This window comes from Carlito syrichta, unplaced genomic scaffold (assembly GCF_000164805.1).
Source record: "Carlito syrichta isolate Samal-C Ts95f unplaced genomic scaffold, Tarsius_syrichta-2.0.1 Scaffold83815, whole genome shotgun sequence".
NCBI lineage: Eukaryota > Metazoa > Chordata > Mammalia > Primates > Tarsiidae > Carlito > Carlito syrichta.
In genome coordinates this window covers 536,453-556,049 of record NW_007027911.1, presented here as the reverse complement: position 1 = coordinate 556,049, position 19,597 = coordinate 536,453, and the positions used below count along the sequence as shown (strand labels likewise).

The following is a 19,597-nucleotide window of genomic DNA, read 5'->3' as shown; positions in this document are numbered from 1 at the left end:
TGCCTTTTGGTTTCCCTCATGCCTCCAGAATCTACCCACACCAACACCCTCTGTCCACCCTCTGCCACCGCTTCTGCCTAGTCCCTAGAAGTCACTTGTTGATCTCAGCCTCTGTTCTGCCTCTTGCTGTTTTTTCTTCATGAAGAAAAATATAAAACAGGCCACGCTGTGCCCTTTTGGAAACATGTCCTCACACTTGAAGACATCTGGACGCCTTGCCTTGAGAGCCTGCCTTTTGTCTCTGGCCATGTGGTCAGCAACTGGCACCCCTGGACTTGGGCGGCTGTCCCAGGTCTGCCGAGAGTAGCACTGACGGTCCCATGCCCTGCATCTCTTGTCCCAGGAAAGCCCAGATGCTCAGTCACCCCATGGAGGTCTTGTGAGACAATTTTGGCACTGCCCTAAATCTGTGGATTTGAACCTGAATTTTCATAAGCTCCCAGGTGATTTGCTTAGCACAGTGTGGGATTCCCTGGTCAACGAGGCCCTGCTCCCTCTCTGACTTGACCTCCTCCAGGTGTGTGGTTGCATGTTCCCACAGTGGGGCAGTATCTGTGCATCGACTGCGAGCTGTGCCACCTGGGATTAGAGCCAGGTGGGCGATTGACTGTGACCTCAGATGAGTGGCGTGGCCTCTGTGTGCCGAGTTCTGAACATGGTCCTAGTGACCTTCCAGCCTCTGTGTGCTGAGTTCTAAGCATGGCCCTAGTGATGTCCTGTCAACATGAGCAGAAGAAGCTGTCCTACACCTAACATACCAGTTGCTAGGGCCTCCCTGGGGAATGACACCAGAATCCCATCACCATGATCACCCTCAGGTTCACGTTTCCATCATGACTCCTTCAGTAGCATAGCAAGCTGGTACCTGTGTGTGAGCTGCCCCTGACCTCATGCTGAAAATCAGGAATGCCTTGTGGCCCTTTTCCTATTCACATGGGGAACTGGAAGCTTCCCATGGGTTCCTTCTCACCTTCTTGAAGCACTATCTGCCAGCCTTGGTGCCTGCCTAAGGCTGGAGCACATGGCAGTCCTGGGGTCCGGTGACGTGGTGCAAACACTTGTGGAGAATTGTTGCAACCTCTGGCAAACTACAAATTGTGACTTTAAGCAAATACACTCATGGATATAGAGACGTTGATACGAACAGATGTGTTTCTGGTTTACGGTGTAGTTTCTAGGAATGACCATTTATGAGGTTTGTTTCTCAGGTGCAAGTGTTCCCTTGATAAAGGTGGAAGAAGCACAGCAGGCCATGGAAGGGTGGGAAGACTGGCACCACATTTAAACTTTTCTATCATCCCACAGCTGCCAAAACTCACAGTGGTACAGGGTGGGGTGGGGCCTTCTGGAGAGGCAGGAGAGATGGGAGAGATCGGAGGCACTGGGCTGTAGAGATGAAGTTTTGAGTCCTCCATTCTGGTGGCCCGGGAAGTGTCCTGGGGAGGGGTTCCGGGAGGTGGCTGGGTTTCCACACCCACTCCTCTCCTAGCGGTGTGTCATCCCCACCCTGCTCTGCCCATGCCCTCCGGGAAGGGCTGGAGTCTTCCACTCATCGTGGTCATCCTGGGCTGCTCAGTCCTGGTCCTTCGCACCCCTTTGTGAGTCTTTTTTCTCCAAATGCCTCAGTGAAGGCTCGGCTATCCTGTCACGAAGTGTTTGCCTTCAGCTCTGTGTCCATCACTGCCAGCCAGATGCCAGGGACACAGGAGGAAGCGTGCGCCCCATCCTGGGGAAGTTGCCTCATGAGACACAGGGCTCGTGGGATACAAGCACACAGGACTTGTGCAACATGGGGCTCACGGGATATGAGGACACAGGGCTTGTGTGATACGGGGCTTATGCAATACGGGTTCATGGGACACGGGGCTCTTGGGACACAGGGCTTGGGGGACACTGGACTCACAGGCAGTGGGGAAAGGCTGAGTTCTTGGGTGTGGATGGCTTTTCTTTCTGTGTCTTTCCCTGATCATGCTCCACCAACAGGTCTGAAAGGGACCTGAGATAGTGTCCAGCACCCTCTCTTGCCTTGAAACGGGCACAGGCCCCACCACATGGGCCCAGACTCTCTGTGTGAGAGGCCCTTTTGGGAAGCTGCTGCCAATCACATGAATGTGCCGTGACCATTAGCCTCCTCACGGCTGGCCTTTCATGACATGTGTGCATATGGTTTGTCCTGTCCAGTTGTCCATGACGTTGAGTGTGATGATTTGTCAGCCTGTCCATATACTGGAGGATTTGTCACTCAGCCTTGTCCTTCTCACCTCCAGGTCACCACTCTGAGTGCTCTGGGGGCTCTGGGGTCTCAGGGGTCCTTGGTGCTCCCTGGCCTTCACCCCCCCCATCTGGGAGGCCTCCTTGGTCTTCCTCAGTGCTCTGGCAGTGAGTCGCCACGAGGGGGCCCACAAGCCACCTGGTTGATGCTCACACTTGGAGTCCTTGAGCCCATAGGCTTTCCTTTTGAGTCCTAGGGAAGCTGGGGGGCGGAGGGGAGTTGAGCCTGGGGGTGATTTATGTGAGCAGGCACGCAGGAGCTGGTGGTGAGTGCAGGAATGAGGGCCGTCTACCTGGCTCTGCACCCCCATGCCCTCTGCCCGGCCTGCCGGTCCTTTCCCCTCTGAGCCCCTCCTGGCGGGGCTCCAGGCTCTCCTGGCGGCTGTGTCCTCCCTTCCCAACCCTCCTCCTGTGGCCTCATTAGGCTGGGCAGAGAAAGCAGTACAGGGCCTCCAGCTGAGGCCTGTTCTGCTCTGAAGGGAAGGTGGTTAGTGTAGCCCTCCCTGCTCAGCCCCCAGGCTTCTTCCTTCAGCAAGTCCCGGGTGGCCGGCCTGGTGACTCCTGTGTCCCCTCTTTCCTCTTCTCTCCTTCTCGCCCCCCACAGATGCGTTGTGCACCGCGTGGCCTCTGCTGGCATGCTCTGCACCAGAGAGATGGAGCAATAACAGGTGGCAGAAGTGGAGGCTGGAGCCCAGGATCCTGGTTGCTATGGAAACATGTCAGCCTGTCGAGGGACAGAAGCTGCCAGCCTACGGGGGGTGGTGGGGAGGAGCAGAGGGGCAGGAGAGGCGCATCTCCCCAGGGTCCTGCTTGCCGTTCCAGACTCCCCCAGACTCCCCCAGGGTTGCCCTGCAGGCTTCCAGATGGAGCCAGGCCATGGTGGGCAGGGAGCTGGGCCTGGGTTGTGCAACCAGGTCTGGCTGGTGACTCTCAGGATGTGAGGCTGCACCTCTGTGTGTGCAGGGGGCCACACTCTGGCCTCCTGTTTCCCCAGGATGCTGGGCACAGCTCCGGCCTCAGCTGTCACAGTGGGCGGCCTGTCCCTGTGCATGTTCTGAGCATGGCAGGCACCGTGCGGTGGAGGTCAGGCTGGAAGGGGAGATAGCTCTGTGTGGGTGGCTGTTTTATGGGCTCGTGGGGCGCCTCTGCTACAGATGCAAAGTTCAACTTAACTCCCTATGTGCCCAGACCCTTCCCAGGGCCTGCAGCCCCTCCCTGGCTTGGGGGGTGGGGGCTCGTTGAGGCCTAGGCTTCCTGCTCCCCCATCTTCTGTGAGTTTGCTCTAATTTCTCCATGGACTTTGCTCCTGATTCCAATTTTTCCCTTTGAGCATCTCAGAATCACCTCCCCCAGGAAAGTTTCTAGACTCTTGGGGCTGGCGCTGTTTCCTCAGTGGCTTACTTGTGTCTCTTGTGCCCATGAACATTAATCGACAAGCAACCAGACCCATTGCTATGGGCATGGCTGTGGAGTCACCACTTGGGCTGCTGGCCTCTGCCATCTTACCCTATAAAGCAGGATTCAATTCCCAGAAGCAAAATCTCCATCTAAATCCCTTTGCCAGGTCAGGCAAGCCTCCTATTGATAGTGAAAAACCTTTTTTTTTTTTTTTTTTTTTTTTAATATAATGATCTCATATTCGGTTCCAGGAAAGATTGCTCATGGCCAGGTCAGGCCCCAGGCCCCTCTTACCGTTGTATGAGCTTTGCTTGAAAAGTTCCTCTACAAGCCTCTGGATTCTCCAGAGAAGCTTTCTTAGAGTGTAGACGATGACTAGGGCCACCTGGGGGGATTACTGTTTAATTTCAGTCCAGAGGGAATTTCTGTGTTTATCAGGCGCATCTTGGTATTTTTTTTGCTCTGGGCTTCATAAATATCACATTGGTGCACTGAGTTGATGAAATACTTTATTTGCAAGGTGTGACCAAAAGGTTTGGTCCTGGACTCCAGGAGGCAGGACATGTAATGGGGGCATAGTTTGGGGACAGCCATGTGGATGAGCCCTGCCTCAGGATGTGGCAGGCCCTGGAATGTACTCTCATCTCTTGGACTTCAGTCACCTTGCCCGTCAAATAATCTCTTCTTGCCAGGTGTCTGCACCACTGTGTGAAATGGCATGTGTGAGCACCTGAAAAGGGCCTGCCGCATGACATGACCAATGTCTGCTTCCTTTTCTCCTCAGCAAACACTTAGCAGAGGGAGGCTGAGTAGGCAGGTGAGCCTGTGTCCTCTTCTTGAGAGACAGGGGATAGTCTTAAGTCTTCTTGTGTATTTGGAACAGGACGATGTCTCATCTCCTGCAGAGGGGACAGTGTTATCTTCCCACCATCCCAGGACCCTGGTTACCCTCTCCTCTGCATGCTGGGAGGGCATGAGACCAGGCTGGGATGACTGACTGGTCCATGAGGACTGAACCAGCACTTCTCTGAAGAGATAAGGAGATAGGCCAGGGTGGTGAATGACACGCGGAGTGACAGCTATCTCCTTCATAGGGAGCACAGGCACAATACTCTGCACTGAGGAGGAGGTCCAGGCATCATCGTGCCACCCACTGACACCCTGCCATCCCTTCCTAAGTCTCATCCTACAAGCTATGGGCAGCCCTTCCTGGTATGCAAGTATTCCCACGAGACATAGACGTGACACACGGTCTACAGGACAATCAATTCAGGGAGATGGGGCAGGTGTATAAGCATCCAGATGAGGGTCATGGCAGGGATGTCAAACTCACCTTCCCCAAGGTGTGGTGACTCTTGGCTGGAAGCTGGACAGATTGCCATGGGAGACCCTTCCCTCTGAAACTGAAGACCACAGAGTGTCAGAGAACCACATGTGTGAGATGCTGTCCCTCTACACTGTCTGCCATGATAGAAAGAGACTTTGTACTCACTGCTGCAAGAATAGACTAAGAACAGAAGCAAACATGATTCCTCTGAGAATAAGAAAACTGGGCCCGGTCACCCTCCACACTGGGCCATCATGAGACCACAGGTACCACTCCTCACCCCGCAGGCCTGGTGGCTCATGCCACACATGCCAGGGCCTGCACATGGGATTCCAGGACCTCCCTCACCCCTGGACACCAACCAGCATGGCTGTACATGGACTGTGCCCAACTCCATCCCTTCGGAAGCATCTCTCCTTCCCATGAAGTCCCTTCTGCTCCTTTGGTCTTTGTTCCCAGGCTCTGTCCCTTATCCCTGTCTTCTTGGCTCCACTAGGTCATTCATTAAAGTTCCTGACTCATGGAGTGTTCCATCCATGGTGTGTTGAATGTGTTTTGTCCATACAAAATGATCTAGAAGTTCTCAGACTGTGTTTTCCATCTTCCTCCTCACACAGTGCACAGGATACAGTGTCTTGGGAGAACCAGATTCTTTGGTTGCTGAAAGATTCTGCAAATGGGGAGGAAATTTAGCATTCCTGACATCCCTGAGTTGTGGGAGTGGGGTGGTGGTGGGATATGGGCTTCCAGGGTGTTCACAGGATGAGACACACGGGAGTCTGTGGACACCTTCTGTGTGGTTGGCTGCTGAGGTGTGCCTGGCAACTCAGCCTTCTATTAATATATCTGCCCCACTTCCATTGTGAGATGCACCGTGGCTCACCCATGGCACTTCCCACCTTCTTTACCTGCCCCACCACTATCTTGGCATGCCCTATGGCTTATTGCGCCACCCCCAGCCCCAACTTTCTCCAGCAGGATGTGCACAGTGGCTCACCTGTGGCCCCTCCCAGGCTCAACCACATCCTCCCACTCTCTCTATTTGTCCCATCTCCATCGTGACTCTTGCTGTGGCTCACCTGCGGCCCCTCCCACTCTCTATATTTGCCCCACCTCCATCATGATGCACACTGTGGCTCACCCACACCCTCCCACCCTCTATATCTGCCTCACCTCTGAGGTGATGACACTCTCTGTGGCTCACCCAAGGTCCCTCTGACCCTCTATATCCACCCCACTTCCAATGTGAGTAGCGCCATGGCTCACTGGCAGCCCCTGGGGTTAGTGCACCCACCTCTTCTTTCTGTCCCTCCTTGGTAGGTTTCCATTCATCTCTTGATGAGGAGACCCAGAGTTTCTGCTCACTGGCATGCTTGGGCTCTCCCAGGAGAGGTCTCAAGACAGTGTGGAGACTGAGGGCCCCTCTGGATTTGGACAATAGAGAGGTTCCAGGCAGGGTAACATTCTTGCAGATGTGCTGGCTTTTGGGGATGATTTGCAGAACCTTCCTGTGTGCCCTGCAGACATTTGAGGCCCAGTGGCTGATGGAGAAAAGGCCACACTCAGTAGACCCCTCTGTAGGGGATGTGCGATCAGCTCCTCTGTCTCTCCCCAAACGCCAGCTCTCCTCCTGTGGAGATTGTCTGCCTCCCTGAAGACGGAAACCCATGACTCAGAAACTGATTAAACAGTCCAAATAGCGACTGATAAATGGATTAACCCTCCGTAATGTAATTCCACCAGCTTTTGTCTTCCGCCTTCCCAGGTAGGCTTTCTGATCTGAGGCAAAGCGGAGGCCAGAGGGAATCATATTAAAGCGGGTGAATCCGTTTATCACTTGCTGTCTGGATGGGATTCCTGCTTGCCTATCTGCTTCCTCTGCGCTTTGCGCCCTGCGGGACCCTGGCACATGTGAGCCAATGAGTCACAAGCGGCAGCAGCGCTGGGTGTGGCAGGAGGAAGATACACGGTGGCTAAGGCAGATCCCAGGAGACTTTTCTTCTTGTTGAAAATGGGAGTGTGGACATGATGAGGAAATGCTCATAGTGGGGAGAGGGAAACAGGAATCAGAGGCGTTCCTCTTTGCACGGAACCCGCTTGAGGCTGTCCTGGCCAGCCCCAGAAACCATGTGGTCTTGGTACTCGAAGACTTGTGCTGTGCTCATAGGTCTTGCTTTTCAGATCACATGCCAGGACTTCTCTTACCTTTGCTTAGGAACTCCTAGCAGTGACTGGGAGTAGGGTAGCTGTGAGTTCATGTATTCTGTCACTTGAGACAGGTGCATGTACCCCTGCTTACCCAACCCCCGGTACAGAGCTGAGTGAGCACCTGGAAACCCATGTCCGATTCTAATTCTAGGTAAGGGGTCTGCAGGTGAGCTTGTGCCAGTGCTCTCCAGGGTCAGCAGGCCTGGGTTTCAGGGAGGCGAGGCTGAACTGGAATGGACAGCCACTGTGATGTCCATTCAAGCCCCGAGGGCACTGGTGGTATCCTTCTGGAAACAGCCACCCATTAGTGTGTGTTGGTTTTCCTCTTCAGGGACAGGCAGGATCTCCCAACCAAGACCCTCTCTCCCAGGGTCAGTCTGGGTTCTGACTGTCTTGCTGCCTCTGGCCATGCCTCTGCTCCTGGTTGCTGCCTGATACTCTGGCTAGGGCCCTGAGGCTGGCTGCTTGGGGCCAGGGACAGTTCACTGTGGCAGCAGGCCTTCTGGTGGTGCAGTCACCCAGGGGACAGGCAGAAGAGTGGGTGATTTATGCACAAACACAGAGCTGGGGCATTTTGTAGGAATTAATGTCAATGCTGGGTGACTTGCGAGACATAGGTACCATTAAGCCTAGGAGGACCCGAAGAGAAACCCAGCCCAACTCAGCACTGTGGTTGCAACAAAACCTCAGGCCCTAGACTTCACGCTCTTCTGGGAGCAGAGTCCACCACACTGTGGGTAGAGAGGAGGAGGCAGTCAGCATTTCAGCCTGAAATTGGGATTTTTTTCATGTCCCCACAGCCCAGAAAGGACCGGATGGAACAGTCATTCCCAATAACTACTGTGACTTCTGCCTGGGAGGCTCTGCCATGAACAAGAAGAGTGGACAGCCAGAGGAGCTGGTGTCCTGTGCGGACTGTGGACGCTCTGGTGAGTGCAGCCTGTCCCGCGTCATGTCCCTAGGCCAGGAACTGCTGCTTGTGTTCCTTGGCTGCCTTGGGCTGGAGGGCACAGGGGTCATGACAGTGGTGGTGATGCCGGTGGAGAGGGGTTTTCAGGTCACTGACATTTTTCTCGTTGGGTCTTAAGGACTGACAGTAACGCCTTAGGACCCAGGGCCAAGGGCCAAGGGACATTTGTGACTTGTGTCTAGCTTTCCTGCGAGGTGGGTATTTCTTGGTGTGTGTTGCTGTGAACCACCACAAGGTTGGGTGGAAACTTCCAGAGACTCAGTCAGCATGCCTCCTTGTGTTGGATGACACACCTATCAGAGAAGGAGTGTCTATTCTGTGCAAGTGCCTGGGCACACCTGAAGACCCTGAGAACACGTGTGTGGGGACAGCGATCGTGTTGTCAACCATGGGTATGAAGATCACTGGGCCCCGGGCAGCTGCGTAGATGCCATCTATGCTGGCCACCCAGCCCGTGTTTCTACATGGGACAGAAGAGGCTCCGAGAGACCCAAGCCCAGAGGGCAGGCATTTACTGGATTAGCCCAGGTTCCAGGTGGCAAATGTTTTTTGTTTTTAACCTATTGGAAACTAAAATAAGAGAAAGAGACCTTGCTCCTTCATCTTAACATGAATTTGGCCTCAAATCTTGTTCGAGCTGTTGTTTTGCTTTTCAGTTCTAAGCAAGTCAGTGTTTTCCAGCTGGTCCTGGCTGACTGGTACTACCCCTTTCTGTGCTCTGTCATATCAGAACTAGGCCCAAGTGCTGCTGAGTGGAGGCAGGATGTTGGCTCCATCTTGGTCTCAGCAACTGCTGACTGGGAGGTGCAGCACAGTTGGTCAGGTGGCTGGCTCAGTCTTGAGGACATGCCTCTTCTCCCTGCCTCTCTGTCTGGGGTCGTCTTCCCCAGTCCCAAGAGGAGGACTGAGGTGACCACTTCTGGTTTCTAGTATCAACTCAGCTTCCTTGCTCTGTCCGTAGACCTTGGCGCTAACCCTTGACACGTGGATGTCAGGTCGTTTAGAGCTCAAGATTGACACTCAAGTTCAAGAGAGGACCATCACACGACCCCTACACTGATCTTTCCTGGACCTGATGGGGGGTCCCTGTGTGTAATTCTGTCAGTTCAGTCACTGTCCAATCATGATACTGAACATTGAACTTAGACAGGGCCTTGTGCTATCACAAGGACTCTGGTTTTTAGATACTTAAAACAATGAAGCACTGAAATTCTATTCTGTGTTTTGTAAAAGTGAGCCATCAAATGGGCTCCCTGCTGCCAGAAGCAAGCTTGCTTAAGGCGGCTAAGGCAGATGAGGGATCTCCCCATAGTGTCATGGCCAGCCAGCACCTCCGCTGGGCTGGTGACAAGGCTGCAGGGTTCTCAGCCAGCCTGTCTTACTTCCCCCTTCTTTCTTCAAAAGTTGGGGTGCTTGAATGAAGCTCATGAGCACCAGAAAGGGGAGGCTGTCTTTCTGCATGAAGCCTCCTTCCACAGTCTCCTCCCAGCTTTGCCTAAGTGCTGTCCCCTGGGATGCGGGGTCCTGCAGGCCAGCCTAGGTGCCCTCTGTGCATCTTCTGGGGGTTTAGCTTGGCGGATCACTTAGTTGAAGTCTGAGCCTGAAGCCCAACTGGAGCAGTTGGCATCTGGGGAATATATCAGGTGGCATTAGCCTGCAGGATATGCTGGGGAGGGCAAGTGCAGGATCCTTCCTGGGATCCCTCAGATCTTTCTGGAGAGCAGCATGGGCTTGGAAGAGCTGCCTTACCTTCCCTGTCTGCCCTGTCACTGCTGCTTTCTGGGAGAAAGTGAGATTCCCAGAATCAGCACCACAAGGGTCCTGTTGTGACCTGGTGCTGGGTGGGCCCAGGTACATTTGGAAAGTGACGAGCTCAGCCCTGAGATCACAGTCTTCAGGATGCTCTGTCTTGGGAGGCTTCTCCTACCCCCAGCTCTCACTCTCCCAATGCTCTGAGTTGAATATGACAACTCAGGACTTTCTGGAATGACTAAGACCTGAGCATGTTAGGTGGCTGGAGTATGTGCGGGCGTGCGTGCATATTTGGGAACAGATCATGGAAACTTCCTCCAGTGGTTAAAGAAAACTAGAAACTCTTTTGCTACTACCACTTGTCAGACTCTCCAACTGCCTTTACTCTCGATGCAGATGAACAACATGGCGTCGGGGCAGAATTGAAAAGGTTCTGAGAGAATGGGATTAGAAGCGGATACACACAGAAATGAAACAGACTGAGGCTTAGCTGCCTCGGATGGGTGGTCTGACAGTAACGCCTTTGTAAACTGACTGTCAAAGTGAAGGACACTGTTCACAGAAACACCCACCAAAAACAGCAGCGCAGTGCTGGCCAGGATAAACACCAAGATGGTGGTGGGCGGGTGTCCACAGGGCAGAAGGAAGCTCAGGGGTGATTCGTGGTCGGAAGCTGTGGACATATGTGTTGTGGTGGAGACGGTGCCTTTTCGGGGAGAGGGAAGCTGCCTCCCTGTAAATGTTTGCCGTGTCCCCACCCCCATCACCAGGTGACGTGCCCCGGTCAGCCCCTTTTGGTGTGGAGCGGTGTGTGGTCTTGCTGTTGAGAACAGCTGTAGTGGCGTCGTGAGAGTGTTAATGATGCTGTCTGTTGCTTGACACTGTGCTGATATATTCATCATACATGTCAGCTCATTTGGGAGGAGAAGGCAGGAAGGAGGCGGCGGCCGCAGCGCGCACCACGGAGGACTTATTCGGTTCCACGTCAGAAAGTGACACCTCAACTTTCCACGGCTTTGATGAGGACGATTTGGAAGAGCCTCGCTCCTGCCGGGGACGCCGTGGCAGCCGAGGGTCGCCCACAGCAGATAAAAAGGGCCGTTGCTGAGGCCACAGGCCAGATGCTCGGGCGGCTGGCCATCCCCGTGACTCTGGCCGTGGTGCGGATTCCGATCTCTCCTTTATGTGAAGACAACATTAGGTGTCCCCTCTCCTTGCTTTGCCCTCAGTTCCTGCGTGTCCCACCCCTGCCACCCTCTGTTTTGGGTCTGCACGACAGAAGCACAAATGACTGAAACAAAACCGAACAAGAGAGCAGATGAGTCCCTCTGAGACTGCCTCGTGCTGCCGTGTGTCCTCTGTAGCGCATCAGGCGGATGGTCTCTCTCGAGGGAGGGGCCTTCTGGGTGTGAGCAGAGTTGACTTCCTCCATTTTCGTATTTATTGTTGAAATGACGAGAAGAACTTTGGGTTTGAAAACAAAAAAACCAATAACATGAAAATTATTATTTATATATTCTAGCTATTATCAGAGTCAGACTTTTTTTTGAGAGTAAGAAGGGAAATCATGGAAGTTGAAGTAATGTCCTGTTTAGGGTGAACCCTGGGGAGTGTGTCCCCACGGGGTCTGCAGCTCCTAGGGAGACCATTCGAGTCTCCTCCCAACCTTCCATCCTCCCTTGCTTGTGAGGAGACAACAGCCCTGGGAGGTCGGCGCGCCTGGCCGCCTCCTGGCCCTGCATCTGCTGGCAGCTGCTGACCTGTTGCCAGGTCCTCCTCACGCTCCTCCTACAAGAGCCACCCCCAAGCATGGGAACAGTGTATGAGCAGAAGGTCAAGGTGCTCGTGGAAGAAGGAAGGGCGCCCGTGGTGTGTCTCCCTTGTCAGCTGATGACGCCGGGACCTGGATGGTCAGGCCTCCTGCGTTTTTGCTGTTTTCACAGTGGCCGCCAGGCACCTTGTTTTGTTTCCAATAGCGCCTCCTGGAAGGAAGCCAAGTGGCACTGCTGGAGGCCTGGGCATGGAGGACGCCACCGCCTCCCTGACACCTCCCAAGAGAGATGACTGCGAGGTCCCCGTCCAAAGGTACGTCTTGGCTGGCCTGGCCTGCCACATGGGCAAAACCATCATGCTTTTTTTCAGTTTTCTTTTTCTTTCTTTTTCCTTTCCCTCAGCTTGTGTTTTCATTCTCCTGGGTTTGGACCCCTTTAGAGTGGGAACAGTGGCTGGCATGGCTCCTGCCCTTGGTGGCTGTGTGTGTGGTACCCAGGGCCTGGCAGGGCAGAAAGCCAGTGTGCTTGGCTTGGGGTCGGGGCTCTGCGTGGGTAGCATGGGCTCTCACTTCTAGCTTTGGCTACACAGGAACAAGGGGAACAGCTGGGGTGGTGCTTGGCTACCTCTGCCTCCCTTGGCTGGACCTGTAGGTGGAGGCTAGGACTGAGGCTGGACTTGGCAGGGATGTGGAGGTGTTGCCACGGGTGCTGTGTGGCCGAGTGGTACTCCCTTTTTGGGTACCAGTTTCACAGCCAAGGGGATGAGTCCCAGTGGAAGAAGACACCTGACTAGGCCCAACACTCAGCCATCCTGAAGACTCTGAACTTTCTGTGCATGGTGAGGGTCTCCAGCTGGGGAGTGTGGTTCTGCAGCTGTGGGCAGGGCCTTTGACTTGGGTAGGGAGATCCAGGTGGCTGCTTCTGAGTGTCTGGGAAGTTCAGCTTTGACTACCAGCCTTTGCAGACCTTTATGGATTAGACGCATATTAAAAAAAACCAGCCAACCCAGCTAAAGCAAGAATGGGTAGAGAGGCCTTGCTGGGCCTTGGTGCGGGGCTGGGGCTGAGGCAGAGGGGCTTCCTTCCTTGTGGGAGGGCTGTATGCTCACCTGGCATCCACCCTCCGTCTTCAGAGCAGATATGGCAGCCCCGTCCCCCCAGGGGATTCTGCCTAGCCTGTTTGTGACCTGTTTTGGGAAGCATGGCACCCTGTGTTGGGATGTTCCTCATGCTCATGTGCAGAGAGTCAGGTGGCTGGCTGCAGTTGGCTGGTCCACTGGAGGCACAGCTCATGCCCCCTGCCTGTCCTCCCTCCCTTGGTGCCTCCACTCCGACCTTGGATTCATAGGGTTGCACCTTACGCCACCTTGATGAAATGTGAGCTTCTGCGTGAAGTCATTCAGCTATTCACGCTCCTGTCTGCAGTCTGTCTTGCAATTCTCAATGACAGTTTGCCTTTGACTTGAGTTTTTTTTTCTTTTTAATCCACATAATTAAAGCCAATAGTAAAAGGCAACCTAGTTTCAGAGTCTAGTCCATGTTTGGATGGGAACCAGAAGTCCAGAACTGCCTTACCAGGCAGGCCCTAGGGGAAGACTTACCTGAGGATGCGTGCTACCTGTCTATGCTATTTTGAGTAGCACAGCTCGACCCTCAGGTTCACCTCAGGTGATAGTCTCCTCTCTGGGGGTAGCCAGCATGAGCCTGGGCACCTGTCTTAGTGTTGCCTGAACATTCACCTCTCCTTTCTTGTGGTGTCCTTGAATAGACCCAGAATTTATGCCCTTAAAAATAGAACCAGAAGGGGCATTTAAGATGATCAGGTTCACATCTTTCACTCTGCAGTTGGGAGAAGCTTACCTGGAGAGTGTGCATGAGTGGAGTTCAAGGGGTGGAAAGGATGTTGCTTTGGGCCTGTGTCTTAAGACAGAGGAAGGAACTGAGAGAAGGAGCAGGAGGGGGATGTGGCCTCCTGGGCTTCCAGTCATGAGGCAGATCGATGTTAGGTCTTCTCCCCTTTCTCTAGAGAGCAGCGGTCAGCTTCATGTGCGAGGCGTGTTCTGGTGCTTTCCTTGGATTATGACCCTCACAACTGCACCCCAGCTTGCAGATGGGGAAATTAAGAAGGTTAAGATGTGCACAGCTAGTAAGGGGCCTGACAGCCAGAATCTAGAACCGACCCTTCATGATCGCTGGGCCTGCCCCGTGCATAGTCTTTATGGTGACGATATGTATAAATATATACATATGTGTATGTATGTGCATAGATGCTTTGCTTTTCTCAGTTTCACTTGAAGAAAGGGTATTTAAAGGAAAATAGCTTTAAAAGCTAAACTTACTAAAGGCAATTTCAGCAACTGAAGAGCAGACAACTAGATCCTGTAAAAGAGGATTCAGATTAAGATTTTGTGCAGAACATTATAAATAACTCATCTTTTTTTTTGAGTTGGAGTCTCTCACTCTGTCACCCAAACTGGAGTGTTGTGGCATGCTCCCGGCCACCACAGCCTCCACCTGCTGAACTCCGGTGATCCTTCCGCCTCAGCCTTCCAAGTAGCTGGAACTACAGGCGTGTGCTACCACACTGGCTAATTTTTTTTTTGATTTATTGTAGAGATGAGGTCTCACCAAGTTGCCTGGATGGGTCTCGAACCCATGGGCTCAGGCAATCCACTCGCCTCGGCCTCCCAAAGTGCTGGGATTACAGGCTGAGCCACTGAGCCCAGCCCGATAACTTATTCTCTAAACCATCATTTCCAGACATTCCCTCCTAGTGTCTGAAGACAGCTCCTTTTTGGTAACTTCAGAAATTTCATTGGTATACCTAACCCTTAACTGTACCCCACAATTTTAAAATAAAAAAATACATAATAATAAAAAAAGAAATTTCAGGAGCTGTGTAAGCAAACACACTTGTCTTTCTGTTGTTGCTTTTGTTAAATAAGTATCAGATTTCAGAATACAAATTAACTTAGTCATCTGGATGAAAATGATCTGACTGGCTTCCCCTGTCCTCAGCTCAGGGATGTGCCATACAAATGCGCCAGAAACAGCACCTGATTTTCCCTCTCAGCCCAGAGATAGGGGAAACAAAGACATAGCACTTTGTAAATGTGTTACAACATTCAGATCCCCTGGGGCTTCTGTTGATGCCAAGGTGACTACTGTTGTCTATCTGACGTTAATGTTACTACCTAGAACAATTGAATCCTTTATTTATATTACTGAGAGATCAGATACCATAATCATGATAACACTGGGAATTAGAAATACACATTAAATACACATTTAATTTTTTAAAGGTACTCTAAGTCAGTAATCCAATTTGCAACTAGTGTTTCAGAGAGGGATTTAATAAGAAACACCATGTTCAATCCACAGCAGCCCTGGCGCCATCCCACGTGCTTTGTGTCTCTCCATGAACATTGTGGGGCTGCCTGGTGCTGCCTTCACAGAAGGGGAGAGGGACAGGAGAAAAAGGGAGGGGGATGAGCAAGGCCTTCAGAAAGGGAGACAGTGGCTGTGGGGAGCGGAGAGGAGAAGGTGAGGAGGAGGATGGTGGACAGAGAGAGTCTCTGCTTTGGAATTATATAATCCAGACCTGCACACCTGGCAGGAGTGATGCCTTGGGTACTAGAAGGAGAGGTGAGAACTTGAGTACTAGAAGGAGAGGTGGGGCTTTGGGAACTGGAAGGAGAGCTGGGCTTGGGTACTCTAAGGAGAAGTGGGGCCTTGGATACTAGAAAGAGAGGTGAGGTGTTGGGTAATAGATGGAGAGGTGGGGACTTGGATATTGGAAGGAGAGCTGGGGCCTTGGGTACTAGAAGGAGTAGTGGGGCCTTGGGTACTGGAAAGAGAGGTGGAGCCTTGAATTCTAAGAGGGTACTGGAAGGAGAGGTGGGGCTTTGGCCACTAGAAGGAGAGTGGGTACCTGGGTATTAGAAAGAGAGGTGGGTCCTTGGGTATTGGAAGGAGAGGTGGGGCCTTGGGTACTAGGAGAAGAGTTGGGGCCTTGGGCACAAGAAGGAGAGGTGGGTCCTTGGACACAAGAAGGACAGGTGGAATCTTGGGTGACAGAAGGAGAGGTGGGGCCTTGGGCACTATAAGGAGAAGCGGGTCTTGACACTAGAAGGAGAGGTGGGGCCTTCGGCACTGGAAAGTGAGGTGAGCTTAGGCTAGAAGGAGAGTGGGTTCTGGGTACTAGAAGGAGTGGTGGGGCTTGGGTAATACATGTGTATAGATTTGGGTGCTATCTGGTTCGTGAAGTTGAGCTGCTCTTGGTTTTTGATGTACCTTGGCCATGTTCTATGTAGGCCCCTGTTTTCTTTTATTCTTCTCTTCCCGCTCTGCTTTGTGTGATCTGGGTACCTGTCTTCGCCCTCAGGAATGGTTTTGGATCAATGGAGGTCACTTGGTTCAGTGCCTGATCCCGGGGTTTACCTTTCGTTCTAAACACCAAGATAATGCAGCAGGTATCTTTCTAGCATGTCTGTGCCTTGCTGGTTCCCATCCAGGCTGTTGGGCCATGCGATGTGAATACAACCAGGGTCCCAGGCTGATGCTGGGGTCACAGGTCAGTGCAGGATGGAGTGGTTCTTGACTGTGTTCTCTCCCAGTAACTGACACCCTTGAGTCCTGGGGCCTGATATGGTGTGTGCTTGTGACGTGGTGTCCTCTGGCCTCTGGTGGATCCTTCACTGGGTTCCTGTGGCTGAGCTGGTCTATATCACAGGATACTCATTTTCACTGCATGACAGGCAGGCTGGTTGCATTCTAGAGGTCCTCTGTGGGGTGTTCTAACTGTGGCAAGATCAGTGTGTGTGGTTTCTCAGTAGAGGAGAAACACAAGTTCTCTGCGCACATCTGGTATGGCCTGCGCCATTGCCTAGGAACAAAAGTCCAGCCATGTCCTCCATCTCTGCCCAACAGTGGTGGGTGACCTTCCTATTACTGGCTGACTGTGTGATGTCCAAGGCCCTGGGGACATAGCCTGGTTTTGCCGTACATGGTGGTAGACTCATTAGTGTGGCCATTCGCTGTTGGCTTTCTTTTTTTTTCTTTTTAATTCATTTCATGTCTGCCACCCTCTTAATTTGAATCTTTCTTTTTTAGGTAGTTGTTCTGTGCTGTTGTTTTTTGTTTTATCTTTCATTGCCTTTCCCTCTGCAGTCAACTCTATGACCTGGGGATCCTGGCATCCTTCAAGCAAGTCATTTCCGAAGAAGGTGGAAAGAAGCCAGGATGATTGGTGTCTCCGCCTCCTCCTCCCCTGCCCGGCTCCCTCCTGTGCATGTGTTTCAGCCAACCCAGGAGTGGACTGTCTTCCAGCAAAATTCAACTCAGCTCAGAGAAGTCTCGGGAATGGCCTTCGTTTGTGTAATGAGAAGATCCCTTTTCTTTTTTTAAAATACTTCACCACATTTTCTTTGTCTGTGAGAAAGTACCCAGGTCAGACTGGAATTGCTCTACAATAGAAATAACTGAACATGAACAAACTGATGGAAAAAAAAAGAGTTAACTATTTTATTTATTTCAATATTTAAAGAAAAGAGTGCTGACCCTGCACAGTATTTTTGTTTAAAGTACCTTTCGCTTCAAAACTTAAAAGCAATTTTGTGAAGACATGAAATGAAAAGAGTGCTTAATGTAAAATAAAGACTGCATATTAACACTAAGGAAAAATGCCCCACACTTTAATAAGAAAATAAAAGTCAGCTCTGCTCTCTCAGGCTTTTCAAAGGACCATTCGTATATGTCCTGTAGATATTTTTATTTCTTGCTAGTTGGATGTGGCAAGTGAAGAGTGATAGACTTTTCTCCTTCTTCAAAGATCTCTTGACCGTGTTGGTGATGTTCAGTGACTGTGTGTTAAGACTGGACTGGGATCCATTAACCACAGAGCAGCCATTTCCCCTAGCCCTGCTGCCCCCTCACCCTGGCAGGCCTGTTCTCTGAATGGGAAACAGCCTGCCTCCTGGTCTTCGTGTCTGATGAGACCTAGCTCAGAAAGGCATCCCAGCCGGTGGTGGGATAGATCTCCACAAGTTCAACAGATTCGACATAGCTTTGTTTAAAATATTGCAGCCAAAGATAAAATAGCAAAAATAAAAGCATCAACTGAGTTAGGAGTTTAGTTGCCTGACAGCACCCAGAGGAGATTGGCCAAGGGGGTCTCCCAATGAGCTGGCTTTGGGGCCTGAGATCTGAGAGCTGTCCCCAAGGGCTAGGGAGGCCAACTGGATGACAGAAGCCTCAAGTTCAGCTGTTGGTGGAGGCCTCGGAAGGAGAGCATTCTCACGTATCCCTTCATGACTGTGCTGGTGGAGGTGGGTGTTAGGGCCGACAGGATGAAACTCAGCCATGTGTCTGGGACCCTGCAAAGGAATGGGCTGACTGGTTGGGCACTGGCTTCTACCCCCAAGTTCCCCATCAGGCTGGATTGGGTTTTTCACATCCACTCTCTTGGGTTTCCCTCCCTTGTGAACCGAGTCTTGATGACTCAGGTGCAATCTTGTCAGCAGTGGTCCTTGAGCCACAGTGTTACTGAAGTGGCCTCTGAAAGGGAAGGGTGGGTGGGCACAGGCTTCCTCCCTATCCTTTCAGGCATCCTGTTCAGGGCCAGTCCTGGTGGTGGGGGGATCACCAAGACTGTTTTGAATCATTTTGTAGCCCTTTTCTGTGACGTTTTCTGGTAGAAAACGTTCCTTGTCAAAATGCTAATAATTATAACAATCTGCTCTCCAGTCAACTCCCACAAATTACATGTGTAGAATTGTGATAAAGGTTTGCTTATCATAGGGTTTGTATTACATTTGTGTAAGTTTCTGTTAATAAAAGACTGTTTCTAATGCTCCTATAGCATCTCTGTAAAATTTGCTTGACCAACCAGCCTCATCCTACTTGAGTTCAACTTTCACACCGTCATGTGGAAGGGGCTCCTGGAAGGATTACACCCACTTGCATACCCATGATTTGGTGAACCCTGTCATTTGATTTATAAGTGCAGTCTGGAACAGTCCTTGCCACTGACTTCACTGACAGGTGTTGTCATGGAAGGGAGCCATGCTCAGGACTGGCACCAGCATTCACTCTCAGGCCCAGGGTTGCTGTCACCCACTGTCACTACCACCATCCCCATCCCTACCATCACCACCATCACCATCATACCCATCACCCCCATCACCCTATCACCATTCTCATCACCATCCCCATCATCATCATCACCATCCCATCACATCATCCTCACCACCACCAACACCATCGCCACCACCACCATCACCATCATCACCTTTATCATCATCATCACCATCATCACCATCATCATCACCACCACTACCATTACTATCATCCCATCACCACCATCATCATCATCATCATCATCACCACCATCACCATCACCATCACCACCGTCATCACCACTATCACCATCACCTTCACCACCACCACCATCATCACCACCACCACCATTACTACCATCCCATCACCACCATCATCATCATCACTATCACCACCATCACCATCACCACCGTCATCACCACTATCACCATCACCTTCACCACCACCACCATCATCACCACCACCACCATTACTACCAGCCCATCACCACTATCATCATCATCACCATCACCACCATTACCATCACCATCACCATCACCACTGTCATCACCACTATCACCATCACCTTCATCACCACCATCACCATCATCATCATCATCACCACCACCACCATCGCCACCATCCCATCACCACCACCACCATCATCATCACTACCATCATTATCATCATCATCACCACTGTCCCCATCCCCATATCCATCATCACCTCCTATCATCACCATTAGCATCATCACCACCATCACCATTATCACCATCATCATCCTTCCATCTCCATTACCACCATC

The 19,597-nt window shown here is 51.8% G+C and overlaps 1 protein-coding gene and 1 long non-coding RNA gene across 2 annotated transcripts in view; both read left to right on the top strand.

The window, feature by feature from the left end:
* The window catches only part of DPF3 (double PHD fingers 3), an 81,783-nt gene extending 70,697 nt beyond the window's left edge, over positions 1–11,086 (top strand). Inside the window, exons 7-8 of the mRNA XM_021711409.1 lie at positions 8,005–8,133; positions 10,838–11,086. Of these exons, the coding sequence (XP_021567084.1) occupies positions 8,005–8,133; positions 10,838–11,034 (326 nt within the window). The 3' untranslated portion in view covers positions 11,035–11,086. The remainder of the gene's footprint in view (positions 1–8,004; positions 8,134–10,837) is intronic.
* A 568-nt stretch (positions 11,087–11,654) lies between these two features.
* On the top strand, positions 11,655–17,436 carry LOC110595478. The gene is made up of 2 exons (XR_002481866.1): positions 11,655–12,011; positions 16,867–17,436. It is a non-coding gene; the product is annotated as an uncharacterized LOC110595478 (long non-coding RNA).
* The last annotated feature ends 2,161 nt before the right edge of the window (positions 17,437–19,597 follow it).